Source organism: Centruroides sculpturatus, unplaced genomic scaffold, assembly GCF_000671375.1.
Source record: "Centruroides sculpturatus isolate CEXI.00-Female unplaced genomic scaffold, Cexi_2.0 scaffold49, whole genome shotgun sequence".
Classification (NCBI taxonomy): Eukaryota; Metazoa; Arthropoda; class Arachnida; order Scorpiones; family Buthidae; genus Centruroides; species Centruroides sculpturatus.
The window spans coordinates 976,488-993,622 of record NW_019384317.1 but is presented as its reverse complement, the minus strand read 5'-3'; the positions used below and the strand labels follow the sequence as shown (position 1 = coordinate 993,622).

The following is a 17,135-nucleotide window of genomic DNA, read 5'->3' as shown; positions in this document are numbered from 1 at the left end:
AAATAAAAAGAACAGAATATAGAAATCCCACAAACAATAATTAACCTTATTTGAAGGAATGTAGTTAGGTTTTAAGGTATAACCTATTTTAAATGTTATTTAACAAAGATTTATTAATTTATAGTGAATGATACAGTTAAAAGTAGTTGATGTAGAAATCGAAATAACGAGAGAGGAATTTATAATAATAATAATAGTAAAGGGACTTTAATATACAGAAAATGGTATTGGATATTGTAAAATTTTATTTGATTGTGAAATTGAGAATGTATTTTTTAAATTTAATTTACAAATTTCTTTGTTTTATGACTTCAGAAAGTTCTGAATGGATAGAATGAATTTGCTTGGAATAAAAGATAACAGACTTTTTGGATTAAATTAAATTAGAGCTTCTTAATGAAGGTTTGTGATATTTATTGTAAATAATAATAATACTCAAAGTTGTTTTTTTTTGGAGATGGAAAAATTAAAATAATGCAAAAGTCGTCCACTCCCTTGACCTAGTCTTATCATGAGTAAAAAGACTAGCAATGATATTTGCAGAAACAGTTGGTTTTGAACAGAGAAATTGTATTAACACAGACAAATGTATTGACTAGGGCTATAGAGTATTGTTATAGAATTTCAAATATGATAAGTTTAACTTTACATTGTATTTAAATTTCTTACTTTGCTACTTCTTAAAATGGAAGTCCTTAGCCTCAGACAACCATGAAGTACTTAAGAATCCTCTTCTGTCAGGGATTTCTTTAGATGTTCTGATTAAGCCTTACATACTTAAAATAATACAAGCTGAAATGTACAGTTTAAGACAGAAAATATTGATAAAGTACATTTAATAAATCTTTCCTCGTCACTTTAAATAATTAGTCATAAAAAAATCAAAAAGTTACTAATTACATATTTTATCAGCAAAGCTTATTAAATTATCAGTTGTAGTCATTAAATATAAATCATTTGAAGAATAATTTCTTTTGACCATCAATGATCTAAATTCTTTTGAACATTTAGTTTCATTTTTTTTTTCTGAATAACTTTTTGAAGTTTCTTCCTACCTATTCAGACATGGATTGTGAAGATGAGAACACTTATTTTCCAAACTACTAAATTATCATTGTTCTATGACTTGTATGTAGATTTTGGCCAAAATATAAGTTTATTTAACTATAAAGAAATGGTTTTGTTTTATATGCATCTACTTTTTTGAATAACCTTGTACTAGAATTGTGTTTGGTAATGCAGAATTCTTGCTAAATCTAGTTATGCTGCGATCTGGACTCATTTCTGATTAATTCCCGATTCCACCCACTTATAGAATTTTAAGCAACTTGGTCAATATACTTTTTGTATAGACCAGGGGTGGCCAACAGTTTTTGCCCCCGGGCTGAATTGGAAAGAAAACATTTTTCACGGGCCGAACCAGAGGCTGTCCTAGGAAGATTTTGAGGTGGTGCGAGATCTCATTGTGGAGTCACCCCGTAGAGACTAAGTTGTACATAGAGATTACAGATACATTTTTCACATTATCATGCTTTATCAACATTGTACTCCATACTTAAGAGATCTATAGTGGAGGGTTAACTCTAAACGCACAGTGAGTTGTTGACTTTTTTTGTTTTAGGTGTCAGAATTTTTCATCAAGCTATTTGGACTTCAGTAGCTAATATTGAAAGATTAATCGCGGGCTGCATAAATTCATTACGTGGGCTGTATGTTGGCCATGCCTGGTATAGACTCTCACCTAAATGACAAATTTCCAGCAAAACACCCAAATTCAACATTCAAACGTTTTCAGCCAATTGTTAATTGGCCTTTATCGGGAAAAGTCAAAACGAAAATAACTGTTTTATTTAGAGAATGCTGCCTCATTGCACACACAATTTTTAAAATTTTTTTAAATGGTTCGAATGTCGGCTGTGACGTATATTAAGCAAAGTATAATTTCCTTTAAGACTGTAAATAATACTTCCATGCATTTGGTATGGGAATGTAATCCGTGTTGATGCATGTACCTCTTATGTCAGCCTTGTAGATTTCTGTGTCCTCTAATGTTCTTATATGCTTTCTCAGACCAAAAAAACTAGCATACATAAACTGAAACTATACAATAAACAAACAAATTCACACCTAAATACTAATTCCAGCAGTAAATGCATTTTTCTTGGCGAGGGTCTCTGAAAGACGGCCGAAAATGTTTGAACATTAAAGTTTATTTGTTCATTTACTGCTGGAATTAGCATTTAGGTGTGAATTTGTTTGTTTATATGCTTTCTGTCTAATACTTTATGTATTACGGTTGCCTCCTCCCATACAGGGTAAATTCCCAGCTCGGTGGCATACCTGGTTAGGGCCGTATTGATGTTTCCTTTTGCCATGTCATACCTGTGATCACATTACCGGGCTTGTAATGATCTGTATGTAGAACCAATGTAGGTTAGTGTCCAGTTGAATCTGTCATCTTGTAGTGGGATGCGATAAATTCCAGGTGCTTTAGCATCTTAAGTTTCATCCTTTACATTAGATAAAAGGTGGAACACTGATTTTGTGCCACTGTGATTTTGTGGAACACGAATTAGATAAAAGGTGGAACACTGTGGGGTTTTTTGTTTGCTATGCGTATGTTTAAATCCTTGGCCATCATCTTGTATATGCGATGGAGGGATGGTTTGTAACTTAAGATTACCCATTTCTCTTCTGCATTGTTAACGTTAGTATTGGTGTTGATTGACTTGGCTTGATATATGGATGTTATATTGTTGATAAATGAGTGGCTGTATCCATGCTTGGATGCGATATGTTTCAGTTGTTCTAGCTCATTGTTAGTATCAGAGAGCAGCATACAATGTGAGTGGGCTCTAGCCAGAAGTATGTGGAAAGCGGACGTTTTATGTGACCAAGGGTCAGCAGAGTTGGCTGGTATGAATAGAGGGATGTGAGTGGGTTGCGGTACACTGTGGTGTTAACTTATTATCCGCTATGTGAATCTTGACATCCAAGAAATTAACATCTGTGTGGCTTTCCTGATCCAGTTTTAGTGATAATCCATAGTTGTTATTATTGAACACTTTTAACACATCATCAACATTTCTCCATATAATCAAAATGTCATCAGTGTATCGGGTATACATGAGGGTATTATGTTTAAGGATAACTAAGGACTGCTTTTCCAATTGTCATATAACCAGTTCACACTGATCACCCAAAATGGGGTTACCCATAGGTACCCCTGTTTTTTGTGTGTAGGTGCACTCATCAAAGTAAAAACATGAGGAATAGCACAGCAGGTTTGCTAGGTCTAATATCTGAGAGTGGAAAGTTTGAGCATCAGGATTAGTGCTTTAAAAAAATCTTTTAAAGCACAAAAGCATGGTTCTAAACGAATAGATGGAAACATGGTTACAAAATCAAACATGGTGAGATATTTGTTCCCACTTAAATTAATAGCAGCAAGTTTGGATAGAAGTGCACCTGAATTGGAGATCTTATATGTGTATAATTGAAGGTGGCACTTTAACATCTGATGGATCCAATTTTCCAATGAAAATGTTGGGAATCTGGTTTTATCAATCACAGGGCGTAAGTATTGACCCAGTTTGTGCGACCATCGTGTTCTGCCTTTTATCTAACGTAAAGGATGAAACTGAAGATGCTAAAGCATCTGGAATTTATCGCATCCCACTACAGGATGACAGATTCAACTGGACACTAACTTACATTGGTTATACATACAGATCATTACAAGCCCAGTAATGTGATCACAGGTATGACATGGCAAAAGAAAACATCAATACGGCCCTCGCCTGGTATGCCACCGAGCCGGGAATTTACCCCATGTGGGAGGAGGCAACCCTAATACACAAGGTATTTGACAGAAAGCATATAAGAACATTAGAGGCCACAGAAATCTACAGAGCTGACATTAGAGGAACATGCATCAACACGGATTACATTCCCATACCAAATGCACGGAAGTATTATTTACAGTCTTAAAGGAAATTATATGTTGCTTAATATTTGTCACAGCAGACGTTCAAACCATTTTTAAAAATTATGTGTGGAACGCCGCAGCATTCTATAAATATAACAGTTATTTTCATTTTGACTTTTCCTGATGAAGGCCAATTAACAAGTGGCTGAAAATGTTCAAATGTTGAATTTGGGTGTTTTGCTGGAAATTTGACATTTAGGTGAGTCTATATATCATTCCAGTTTATTTTGTGGTTTTTATGTATACTTTTTGTATGCTAAAAGTAGTGATGTTATCTTTTCCACTGATTCATTATCATCAGTGCTACTCATTTCAAAGATAGGTGTGTGTATTGGTATAAAAACAAATATATTTTAATATAAATGATAAAATTATGATGAATGAAAAATTGTTTTATTTCTTCAAACATTTTAAATGGAATCAGTCTGATTTGTCAACTTGGTCGTTGTTCCATTGTTCAAAGGTGCTCAGAATTTGTCTCACCCTCCTAGCCAATTTAATGTTTTTACTTAGCATTTTACATTGTTAATGTTGCATGATCAAATGAAAAGAGGACTTGCAAGGAGTTTTGTGATGCTGAAAGCTGGTTTCACTACTGCTACATGTGGCAAGAAACATTAATAAAGTCTCAAACATTTATTTGCTATGGATTCGAAGGATAAAATTTGAAATTGTAAATAAATAAAGTTTATGGATAACCTCTGTTTTATAAGGATGAAATTTGATTCTTAACTGTAAGATCATTCTCTTGAAATAACTACGTTAAAGATTTTGTGGGATTTGCATTTAATCATGTTCCAGGTTTTCCTCAGATAATTTTTTGTTTCGTGATAACTCTGTTATCTTGTGGACTATCATTTATTATAAAGTTCGGAATCATAAAACCACGGTGGGCACAAATGATTTGGAATATTTTTTCATAAATCATTGTCTTAATTTTCAGTAACTTTTCTCTCTTTGTAACTTTTGACCATGGAAATTCTTTGTTCCATAGTATAAGGAATGTACAATTTTCACAACACTTAAGTTACCAATAACAAGCTAATGATGGGTGTCCAGAAAAATCTTATGATGTTTTTACCTTTAAAAACGATTATATGAACTAATTAGTCATTCAAAAGGTGATGGAAAGCTATACATTATCTTTTATTTTTGTAATTCTTCAAATGTCTGACTCAAACACAGTCAACTCAACTTCGAATATTCAGTTAAGTTTTTGTACAAGACTTTGGTTTGCATTTTTTGGGCAAAAATGCAATTGATCAGTTGATTTGTGTTTTTCGTCTTCCACTTCTTTTTGTAAGCAGCTTCCTTCAGAATTGCTAAAAGTCTTCGTTTGCTGGATTTTCTTCCTTTTTGACAAACATGGTATTTTCTTATCACAGGTAATCCAGTACAGTGTTGGTATGGTGGGAACTTGGTTGATCTGGTCCAAAGACCTATTCTGTTTGAGGATAGTTGTTTCAAAATGTGTAAAGAATCAAGTGAAATTTTATACATTCATTTAAATATCACTGGACATTGATAGCAAAATTTGATTTTTTTGATTAGTGCTCAATCCTTTTGGTTCCATTGCAGTCCCAAACAAAACTTTGTCTCAGATTTTTTTCCAGAAAAGTTTATGTTGACAGATATATAGGGAATATAACCAGTATAAAATCCTCTGTTACTGTTGATCTAGTGTATGAAAGTGAAATTAGATTCATCAGCTAAAATGAAGAACTTTTCAGAGAATTTTCACACTATCTTTGCCAGTGATCTTTACATGTCTATTCTGTCCAGAATTACCTACTACTATTAATATTCAATGTGTTTGTTTTGTTTTCAAAGTCTTGTGAAGTCATCTGTGCAAAATTTTCAGTTTTAGAGTTACAGATTGAATTGAAACCTTGTTACTATCTTCAAAGATTTTCTTCAACCCTTCCAACTTTGCATTTGTTTAATTTTTGCTATTCTGTCAGACACCATTCTTCTCTGTGGTAATAATCCACTCTTAAAATGTTGGAGAATGTAATATTATAGTCTGTTTTGAAATTCCTTCATTTGCAAAATGGTTTGTAGTAAACTTTTTCCTAATTTTTTATATAATGTGTAAAAGTTTTATACTTTTAGGCATAAAGGATCTTATTTTGTTTCCATTTTGAATTCAGAAAAAAGATTGTAGAATGTCTATGGCATTCCACACATTTTCAAATTATAGCACATGCAGCATAGTTAAAAATTATTAGCTTTTAACTAGAGAGGAAGATATTTTAGTGCAGAATTTTCTCACATACCCATTAATAGACTCAGAATTGGTGATGTACAATGAATGTCATGCAGTATTGCGAACTGATATGATCAAACTTCTTGCACTACTTCTTGCAAATTCTTTTTTTTGTTTGATTACTCAGTATATAATCAGTCATTATGTTGTTTTCTCGTATGTTGTGGACAACATTAAATCCTGTTTGTGGTTTGTTACAATATCAATCTGCAAGTCATATTAAAGAAAAGGCATATACCTTTTAACAGTTTATTTATATCTTTAATAAAAATTTAATGTACCACTAATACAATAAGTACAAAATTAACATAATGGCTTAATATTTATTTTCTAGATATATTGAAACATATAGGTTTCCTTACGAAAGAGAAATGGGTCTACCTGCCACAGCACTTTCATCATCGGGTTTAATTCATCCGGCTTCCCGTAGTGGGACTACAAACGTTGGTACCATTCATACACAAATGGAATTGGATCATCTTCATCATAGTAAACGACCACGATTATGCGTAGAACCCAAAGCTCCTCTTCATCAACCCTTAGTTATTGATACCAGAGACATGGTAGAAGTGAAAAAGGTAAAGTCTAATTTTTCAAGGAATTCCAAGATATACTTCTTCTTTGTTGTTACAAATACTTTGTTATTAATTTTATAATGTTAAATTATTTATGAACAATAAAGTATTTTCACAACATGCATTTTTTCAAAACATTATATGAGTGATTTGAATTAAGCAGTTATCTAATATTACTATGAACAGTAATTTTTATCATTACATTTCTATGATTCTTTCTTTTGAATATAACTCTATTTGTACTTTATTTTATATGTATGTATTGATGTATTGAAAAGGTAATTTCTTCAACATTAAGTGCAGTTTTCATTAAAACACTTTTCTATGATTAATTTTCAAGTAAATTTTTTTTTTCTATAAATAAAAAGAATTTTAAATTGATTGAAAAAAAAATTTACTACTATTGTTACCATTATTAATTTCTACACAGAATTATCTTTCTCTCACAATGTTTTTTTTTTTTTTTTTTTTGTTCTCTATATTCAATTAATAAAATAACCTGTATTGACACATTATGTTAAGCTTATGATCAAACATTTTTTAAAACCAACAAAAAGATTTTTCTGGTTGTTATATATATGTTACTGTGAATGACCAATATATGGTGAATGTCAACATTCTCCAGTGAATGTCGGCGTTTACACAGTCGTTTTGTGTATGTTCGTACATACACAAAAATTTGCTAAATATCATTATTTCTCACTTACATCGGCAAATGTTGACATTCAGCATGCACTGATGGTGAGTGTTGAATAAAAATATGTTTATTACTTTTTGTTAATTTTTCCCTCTGATGGTGGGATTATTATTAATCAAATCGAAGACAAGTCTGTCAAAGAGAGACCACTATTTATTTTTCATTCCAGACTATACACATACACATTCATGGCGACAGGCCTTCCTTTTTAGGCTTCATGCCGCCAGAGGTAAAAAAAGTCCTTTAAAAAAAACACAAACAGGAAGTGGTGATATGCAGACGTCTTACTTTCTGCCTATCTGGCCAATGGGGTAGTTCTTCTTTATATCTACTAGAACAGGCACTAAAAAATGTAGATTCTAGTAGATATACAGCACAACTACCCCATTGGCCAGATGGGTGGAAAGTAAGACGTCTGCATATCACCAGTTCCTGTTTGTGATGTTAAGACAAAAATGCAACTTTTTAATATGTCAAAATAGGAGAAAGCTTTAGTAACAGCGTATGTAAATAAACTGTTGAACCTAAAACAAACAGTACATTCTTAATCATTAAAGAAAATAATACAATAATAAACTTACACACAAATTATGTGATTAATGTTGTGCAATCTTATTTATTGTAACAACTTAAACTGTTATGGCACTTTGAATTGCACGAGAGTCCCTCACTTTTACAACTGCATTTATTTGTGGAACACTTCTTTTTGCAATGACAGCATGTATAGATAGCCTTGCCCTCCACTTTTCAAATTAGCTGCAGCTGCTTCTCTCGGCGATATTTCTTGAGAAGAAATCTTATCTATGGAAAGTAACTTTTCTTTACAAATTACAAATATATTACAGGTATAAAGCTGCTTGGGGGTACCATTTTTGTCTGCTAATTTATAAAAGTCTGAGTCTTCTATTCTAACAACAACCACCAACACATTTCAGGCATCTGTACGGGTGCGGTCAACATCGGGGACTTGTATTCGTACTGTATCACCAATTTGAGCTGAAGGAAATGGCAAAGAATTTGGCAACAGACTGTTGCCTGTCTGTCAACATCGGCTTCTCGTGTCATTTCGACCTCCACCAAAGCTTATCTGTGCTTGTCACATACACTGGCGATTGTACGAATGTATAATAATATAACCAAATATTCGATCTTTTACTGATGTATTTTGTATGTGTCGACATTCTCTAATTTCGGTCTTTCTCAGTAACATATACATTATAAGGGAAAGTACTGGAATTGTGTCAAATTTGACTCTGAGTTTTTTTGCAAAACTTCACGTTTTGAGACCACCTGAACCAAAAAAGTCAAAAAAAAAAAAAAAAAGGAAAAAAATTCTATATGTGTGTTGGCAACTATTTCATTTACTGTCTCAAGATGTAGAGTAATGATGAAGAAATGAAATTTGTTATGGTGGCATCAATGCTCTTGTATACAAGAGCATTGATGCTATTACATTTTAGTGGTTAAAGGTCAAGAGGGTGAGACAATAGAACTATGTCATGTGTCATATCTCGACAGGGTTGGACTTGAAGATATTCATTAATAGCATTTACAATGTGTTATGAAACTCATCACTACCCTCAAAATTAAGCTATTTGCTATTTTATTATAATTAAAAATATAAAAAGTTTTTAATAATGAAATCTCATAACATATGGTACCAAGCACAATTTTATTTATTATAATTAAGAATACACTAAAACTTATTTTTTAAATAAAATCGCATAACAACCGAGAAAGTTATGTAACTTGTTGTTAGATTTTTTTTTTCTTTATAAAGAAATACACTCATTAGGGAAAGTATAAAACAACTGAGCCCTGTTTATATGTTTTTCAAAAGAACTGAGGTAAATATTGTATAAGTGAGAAAAACATTAAAATGAAACTTCTTGAATTTCTTTCAGGGTGAATACAGTTGTTGCAATAGTATGACATGGCACAAATTAACATTATATGACTTAATTTATGCTTGTAATTGTTAACGAAGAATTTTCAGTTTACTATATGTACAATACATTTGAACAATGTACAAAAAGAAAAGTAAAACAGTGTGAAATTACGTCATGTATTTAAAATTGATTCAGTTTTGTTTGTTATTCTCTGGATGGGCTTATTACATATTGGTTCAGTGTTGAAATGACAATATGAGAAACTTTAGTAGTGAAAGAAAGAAAAGCCATCCTAAAGGTTAACTGACAGTGATAGTAAATAGTGAAAACGTATGAGAAACCAGAAAGTGATTTTTATTTGCTTACTGAAATTGGTTTATACTGCAAAACATGGAAAGTGAAAATTTTCAACATGTTGGACTGGTGGAGCACTTTACTAAATGGGAAAATTCTCCAGAAATGGTGTCATATGTTACGTAGCTACATCTTGCGTTTGTTGGCAATTCATGTGGACTAATATTTGAAGTGAATATATAATTTGCTTTTTAACTTTTTTAATAATTGTTTTAATTTTTTTTTATTTCAAAGTGAATAAACATACTGTATAAGGGAGAAAATGTTCTATACATACTGAAAAGCCATTATGTATATGTGCAAAATTGTATAACTGAAGTATTTTATAGTGGAGAAAGTACCTTACAGAAAATATTTAATGTGTAATTTTGAAAAATGTACAAATTCAATTCTGTAAAAAAAATGATTTTTTTCTTTTATATTTTATTATTATTTCCTTAATGAATACTCAATTAGAAATGACAAATTTCAGGAACCAGCTTATACACCTCAAGTTGAGGCAATTTCTCCTACATTACCAACAGATGAATTGCAGCAGGATCTTTCTCCTCATAGATCGTCGAAAGATGAGTTATTACAGGCTATAAATAGGATAGATCGAGAAATAAATCAAGTCGAAACTCAGACATCAAAATTGAAAAAACGGAAGGTAAATGCTTTTTAAAACAATGTTTTGTCAATTAAAATGTAACATAAATTGAGTTTTTTAATTAAGTTTAAATAATTGACATTAATTTTCTGTTAATCTTAGATAATAAAATTGTTTTCTGTAGAATCCCTTCTACTGCAATTCTCTCAATCATTGTCATTTTATAAATAAAATTTATTGCAATTACGTTTTTCTAATTTTGTATGAATTTTTGTAGTTGTATAAGTAAACTGACTGTTACTGTATCTCATTGCAGCAAGAATTAGAAGCTGAAGCAAATAAACCTCCCGACACCAAACAGGTCATACAAGAAATATCTACGAGCGAGCCGAAGCAAATGAGCATAGCCCAAATTATATATTCTGAAAATAGAGTTAGTACTTTTTTCTTTATTTAAAGATAGGACAATCCATATAATGTACAAAATTGAAAGAAGTTACTAATGTGTCAACTTATTTCAGAAAAAAGCTCAGCAAGCACATGCCTTATTAGAAAAACTCGGACCAAAAGTTGATTTGGTAAGTTTGCTATATTCAAATAATTGTAAAATTTATAAAAACACAGAAATCTTTTGCAAAGTTTCATATAAATATTTTTCCAAATAGCCCATGTATAATCAACCAATGGATACTCAGATACACCATGAAAATAAAAAAAAGTAAGTAGTAAACAATTTAATCAGTTTAAAAATATTTACAGAATATATTGACTACAAAAACTTTATTTGATAAATTTATGATTGTTGCATTTGAAAAATTTTGTGAAAATTCATTTTTGCAAAAATGAAAGTACAGTAAACTTAGAGTTTACTTAAATTGACAAAAATTCAACATCTGCTTATTCTTGTTGGGTTTTTCATTTTTCATGTAACAATTCAGTAAAGTTCCAATTTTTAAATTCTCAAGCTTCTCTCTTATTTGTTTTTTTTTTTAATATTAATCAGTCTATTAATTTTTAAAACTTGTTACTGAAATTTTATTTTATTATAAAAACCCGAAGATGGATAAATTTTAAACTTTGTGTATATACACATCTCTTATAGATTTTTATTTGACTGTTTCATTTTGACAGCTTTTCTTTAGAGTATTTATTACTGTCTGTACTGAAGAATAGGCAGTAATAAATTTTAATATATATACTCTAATTCTGTCTTAAATATAGTAGGATTCAATGGAGTTAAACTGGACAAGATTTATAATCAAATATATTGAAAAATCCAAAAGTTTTCAGTTGAAATAGGATGATCAAAAAAAATACAAGACTTAATCTTCATTATTTTGCAATGGTCTAGGTTCACTTTTCACACTTCTGAAAATGCATCTTTCAACTGGCTTAGTATTTGGGCTAAAAGTATCCGAAAACAACAGATTTTACTTCCTCTCGCTGGGAAATGCTTCCCTCTCAAGTTAGAAATTACAATTTTGAAAACAGATGCTAGTCATTTGGGGTTGGGTCTGAGTTATAGGGAAGGTGGCTAATTTTATGAAGCAGAATTCAAGAAATCTTTGCAAAGTGGATAGTATGAACTGAGGGCATTGTCATTTTTTAATTCAGTTTGCCTCATCTCCCTTTGTGATGAAATCTTGTAGTGTATTAATAAAGAAACACAATATTTGCTGTTTAAGACTATTTCTGTCTTTAAAATCAATCATCAGGACATTATTACAGTTACAAAATGACAGCTATCAACTGGTTGACGACGAAACCATTCCTTGTCCAGCTGAATCCCTTTATAAAAAGTCTTTTCTAGTAATTTTAGACCAAAGGATAATATAAGACTCTAGTTTCATTTCCGGTAATAACTGGTTGTAAAGTATTTTAGTCTGCTGTGGCAGTTTTGAATGTTTTTGTTTAATGCAGACTTCTTTAACTGCTATCAAATAATTTCTGATTGCATTCTAAAAAGTTAGTGGTCACAAAATAATAGCTGTGGGATATGAGAATGTGAATAATTCATTAAGTTTATTCGTATACAACCAAGAATGGAAACTTTTGGACTTTGCTTTATACATTAACTTTACTTCAGAAAAATACATAACATTTGTGAAGGAAGTTTGAGTAATATCTTATTAGAAATAATTTTACAATAGTTGTATTATCAATTTAGCACTGTCAAGTAACTATATGACTGCTTTAAAGTGCTAAATTGAATGCTGATGTCAGTAGTGTAGCCAGAAATTTAGCAAGGGGGTGCAACTAAAAAATTTATCAAATGTTGTTCGATAAAACTTCAGTGCAAAAATACACAAATTGTGCATTATAAATGTTACTGTATGTGATCGGTTTATAGCAATTGAATCTAGATATAAATAATAATTACAGAAAATCACTGAACAAATCATGCACAAAAGTTATAATCATTACTTTCTTATGAATCAACAGAACAAGTGTACAAAGAATAAAAGCAACCAAGAAAGTAACTTCTATCATTAAAGGAAAAGTGTAGCAGTATTGGCATCCCCTTATGTTAATAAAGTGGATCTTAGGCTAGGAGCTAAATGCAACCTAATGATTATAAATGTACTATGTAACTATAGGGATAAGGTGGAAATATCATCACAATTGGGTATCCATGCTATAAAATTAACTGAAGGTCCAGAAGAATGCTTTTATATGAGGTCTGTTATATTGCTGGTATTGAGAAGAGTTGGGGAGCAATATAAATCTGTGGCTAATAGTAGGCAGGATCCATTTGCTGTGCTAACAAAACGTGAACAACAATGTCAAATGAGAAAAATTGGCCCCAATTAAGGAGTGTAGAAAAAAGCAGTGTCAAAGAACTGCTTTTATTTGTTAAATGCTTATATTTTTAAAAACATCTCTGAATAAAGTTGAACGAACTTATTATTTACAAGATTTTTTGTTGTCTTCAGATTTGCAACATTCAAAAAGAGCTTAATACAGTATTTTAAAAGAAAACATCAAGAAAGACAAATCCGAGTAAGTGTTTTCTTATATCTCTTTTTAACAAACATTTAATATTAATATATTTTGGTAAATTAAATAGTTTTGAGAAAAGTTTACTTTCCATGTATGGATGTCAGTGTTTTTAAATGCAAATCTCTCTGGGGTCTCCTCAGTATCTTTGTTAATTGTTGACAGAAAAAATGCCATACTTTTCATAGTCTTTGGAATTATAGTTAGTTAATGTACTGAAATTTAAAAATAAAATAATATATATGCATGAAATTAGTAAAATATTACAATATGAAGAAATTTGTTTTTAAAATGAAGTGTATTTTAATTTTACATTTATGTATCATATTTATTATGAATGAAAAGTTGTGAAGTAACATTTTTCATTTCCCATTTTAAGTGTTTGATATCATCTTTTAGTGCAAAAATGTATCCTATATATTTTGTATGATGGGCTTTACTTTTTATGCATTTCTTTTGCCAAATATGAAGTGAAATGAATAATTATTTATCTAGCAAATAGAATGAAAAATAATACATGTTGGTCTATTTTTCTAAACTTTTGAATTAAGCTTTAATATTTTCTTTCTGCTGCATGTTGTCTAGTTGATAAGGTGTTATCCTACCGTGTTGAGGATTTGTTTTTACTCTGATACAAAGATACCAGCAATTTATTGTTGATAGTACAGATTGAGGTGTTATTCCCCATTCCGTGAACATCTTGGTCAATTGCATTGTGGGTTGTGCTGAATGCCAGAAATTGTTGTATTTATTACCATTGTTTTATGCTTGGGAACCCAAGATAATTCGGGTGATGCTATGTTTCTTGACCTCTAGTTTGCATATCCCAGGAGTCCTTGTGAAGGCTTTGAGTTTACAGAAGAAAGGATGTTATATTGTGGAATACGAAACTCTTCTCATAATATTTACCTTTACTAAAAACATTCACCAAAATTTAAATTAAATGAGAATTTCTGAAACAAAAAATTGTTTTAAATAAATATATATGTAATAACAATAGAATTATACTGTAGGAGATTTGCAGGAAGGCAAACTGGGATAATGCATACCTTAGGGCATTTTGTACTCAAAGGCTTATTGTTTTCCTGACTTCAATAATTTCTATTGGTTAATTTAGTTAATGGTTTTCTTTTCCAATTGAAACAAAGATGGATATTATTCTTTAAGTCTGAAGAGTTGATGATAAGAATATTAAAATCAACTAGCCATCAATCAGTTAACCATAGACAGTACATAAAAATGTTGACTTAATGTGTGAGTATGATTTGCCAGAAGTTACATTTGGGAAAGTATAAATATATTAAAATTCCAGAAGATTTGTCTTTAAATGTATATTAACCAACTCAATTTTTTTTATGTCAAGTATAAAGAACTAATTTATCATTGTGATATATACACACACTACATGAAAATTTTGTAATCAGTTAAAAAATTTTTCATGGTTTTCTTTTTCTTTACTACAGCTAAAGATTTAACTTTGAATGTCCTTTTTGTAAACCACACACAAAGTTATACTGAATTAATTTTGATTTTCACACATTTAATAAGAGTTGTTATTTTTTTTTTATTAAAAGATATTTCAAAATTGCTCCAAATTAGACCAGATAAATTGTGATCACATTGTGTATTTTGTTTTCTTTTAATGTTGTTACAATTACTGCATATGTTTAACTTTTTTATTGATGGTTACAAATAATTTTTAAAATTCTATTACTAATGCTAAAATTTTTACTCAGTATTATTTTCCATTTTTATTTTTAAAAAATATTCTATATAAGAATTTTAAAACCAATATTAATTGCTTATGCAAAGAATTATTACAAAATGAGTCACGAACAGGCGTGTCATAAAACACTTCAAAGATCCATCCAATCCTGTAGTATAATACCAATTGGCATATTTAAATTTTAAAATATTTTGTTATTTTTAAAATGCTGCATTAGTATCAAAAATTATAAACTTGAGTAGGCTCATGATAATCTAATATGGATTTTAAAAAATTTTGTAAAATTTTTAATTGATATAGTGAATGTCTCTTCAATCTGAAAAAATTTTTCCGGTAGACTACCTCACAGCCAATTCAGGTTATAAACTCCTTTTATTGTTTTTTACAGATGCATTTCGAGCTAGGTTAATTTACTAGCTCCTCCTCAGTGCTTAAGAGTTCCATGAGTTTCATATCATCTAATTTTCACACTTATATGGTACTTTTAGTCTCGTTTACAATATTTTTACCATCTTATAAAATTACTCAAAGGGCTTGTATCGTGTATTGTAAAAATGGTACTGGTTGCTACTGGTTTCTTTCTAATTAAATTACTTTAAGAACTTGTATCTTGTTACATCATAAAAATGTACTGCTTGTTACAAGTTTTCTTTCCAATTAAAAGCATATTATCTTTCAGAAATTTTGACAGTATACGTTGTACAACTTTTTTTTTAAAAACCATTAAGAATACAAACCTAACCTTGGAATTCTTTGTATTAATGGTATTCTTTTAGATATTCTTAATATTTGATCGGATATTTGAGTACTTTTGAGTACCCAGGTAATCGATGCTTGGCACTAATCTAATTACAGGCCAGACCTCACGCATATAATGGATGTGTGACGACTGGCCATATAACCTGTAAGATGTCGGTGTGTCACATTGGTTGATTGATCTTTTTCATACTAATTTATTAAATCAAGGTTTTATTATATCTGATTGATTGAAAGATTTGTTCATGATAGTCTTGAGCTGTATCGAGGTATTTTTATCTGAAATTGTTTTAACATTGTTTCATTCATTCTGTTGTAGTAAATATCTATTAATTTTATTTGTATATTTTCTGTTTGTTTGAAAGAAATATTGTTACACTTTTTCAATTTTATTAATTATTTAAATTACTTTTTTCAATTAATCCATTATTATGAATAAGGAATTAATATAAATAATTTATATTGTTTTTTCACTTTATTTTTTTATCAATTTGTTTTTTATAAATCAATAAATTAAACCATGTTTAATGCTATTTTAACAAATTATGTTTCCACTTTATATATTTTTTTAATTATATTTACAGATGTTTAATATTTTGTGTAACTTGCGTATAATAAGATTTGTGTGTGATCTTTGGAGAATTGTACAAATAAGTAAATTTAAAAAATATCTGAATTATCTGAAAATATTTTAAAATTTTGCTTCATAATGTTCACTAAGCAGATAATTAAAAGATTTTTGTTTGGATTATTACTACAAACTTAGATGCCATTACAGTAATGAAGATAGATTTTTCTTATCTTATTTATAAAATTTTAAGATAATTCTTTGTAAACGGAGGTTCAATAACTTATTATCAAATAGTGATTTTTAAGTTTTCAAAACATTTAAATTCATTTATGTTTAAAACACTAGTAATATTTCAATAATTTTTTTTACATTTTTATTTGTATTTTTTTTTTTTTCCTGACTCGTAATATAAATGAAAGATTTTATCTAGAATTATGAAATGCATTCTCAAAAATTTGTTTGATTGTAGATTCTTAGACATACAAGTAACTGCACCATAATTAATTTTTTACATTTGAGACTTATAAAATATTTTTATTGATATAACTTTTTTTTAGGAAAATTACTTAACTGATACCTACAGTCAATTTATGCAAGTATGGCTTAAGAAAATTGAAAAGAAAGAAAATAATGCCAATAGAAGGTATTGTAGAAAAACACAAAATTTAGAAATTTTTGTTTCAAAATAGCATTTTTATTATTTTATTAATAATTTTTGTTTATATAT

General features: G+C 29.8%; 1 protein-coding gene across 1 annotated transcript in view; it reads left to right on the top strand.

The window, feature by feature from the left end:
• Positions 1–305: 305 nt before the first annotated feature.
• The window catches only part of LOC111623995 (nuclear receptor corepressor 1-like), a 39,645-nt gene continuing 22,815 nt past the window's right edge, over positions 306–17,135 (top strand). Inside the window, exons 1-8 of the mRNA XM_023366766.1 lie at positions 306–402; positions 6,589–6,832; positions 10,242–10,418; positions 10,675–10,791; positions 10,880–10,936; positions 11,024–11,076; positions 13,292–13,358; positions 16,966–17,051. Coding sequence (XP_023222534.1) covers positions 6,626–6,832; positions 10,242–10,418; positions 10,675–10,791; positions 10,880–10,936; positions 11,024–11,076; positions 13,292–13,358; positions 16,966–17,051 — 764 coding nt within the window. The 5' untranslated portion in view covers positions 306–402; positions 6,589–6,625. The remainder of the gene's footprint in view (positions 403–6,588; positions 6,833–10,241; positions 10,419–10,674; positions 10,792–10,879; positions 10,937–11,023; positions 11,077–13,291; positions 13,359–16,965; positions 17,052–17,135) is intronic.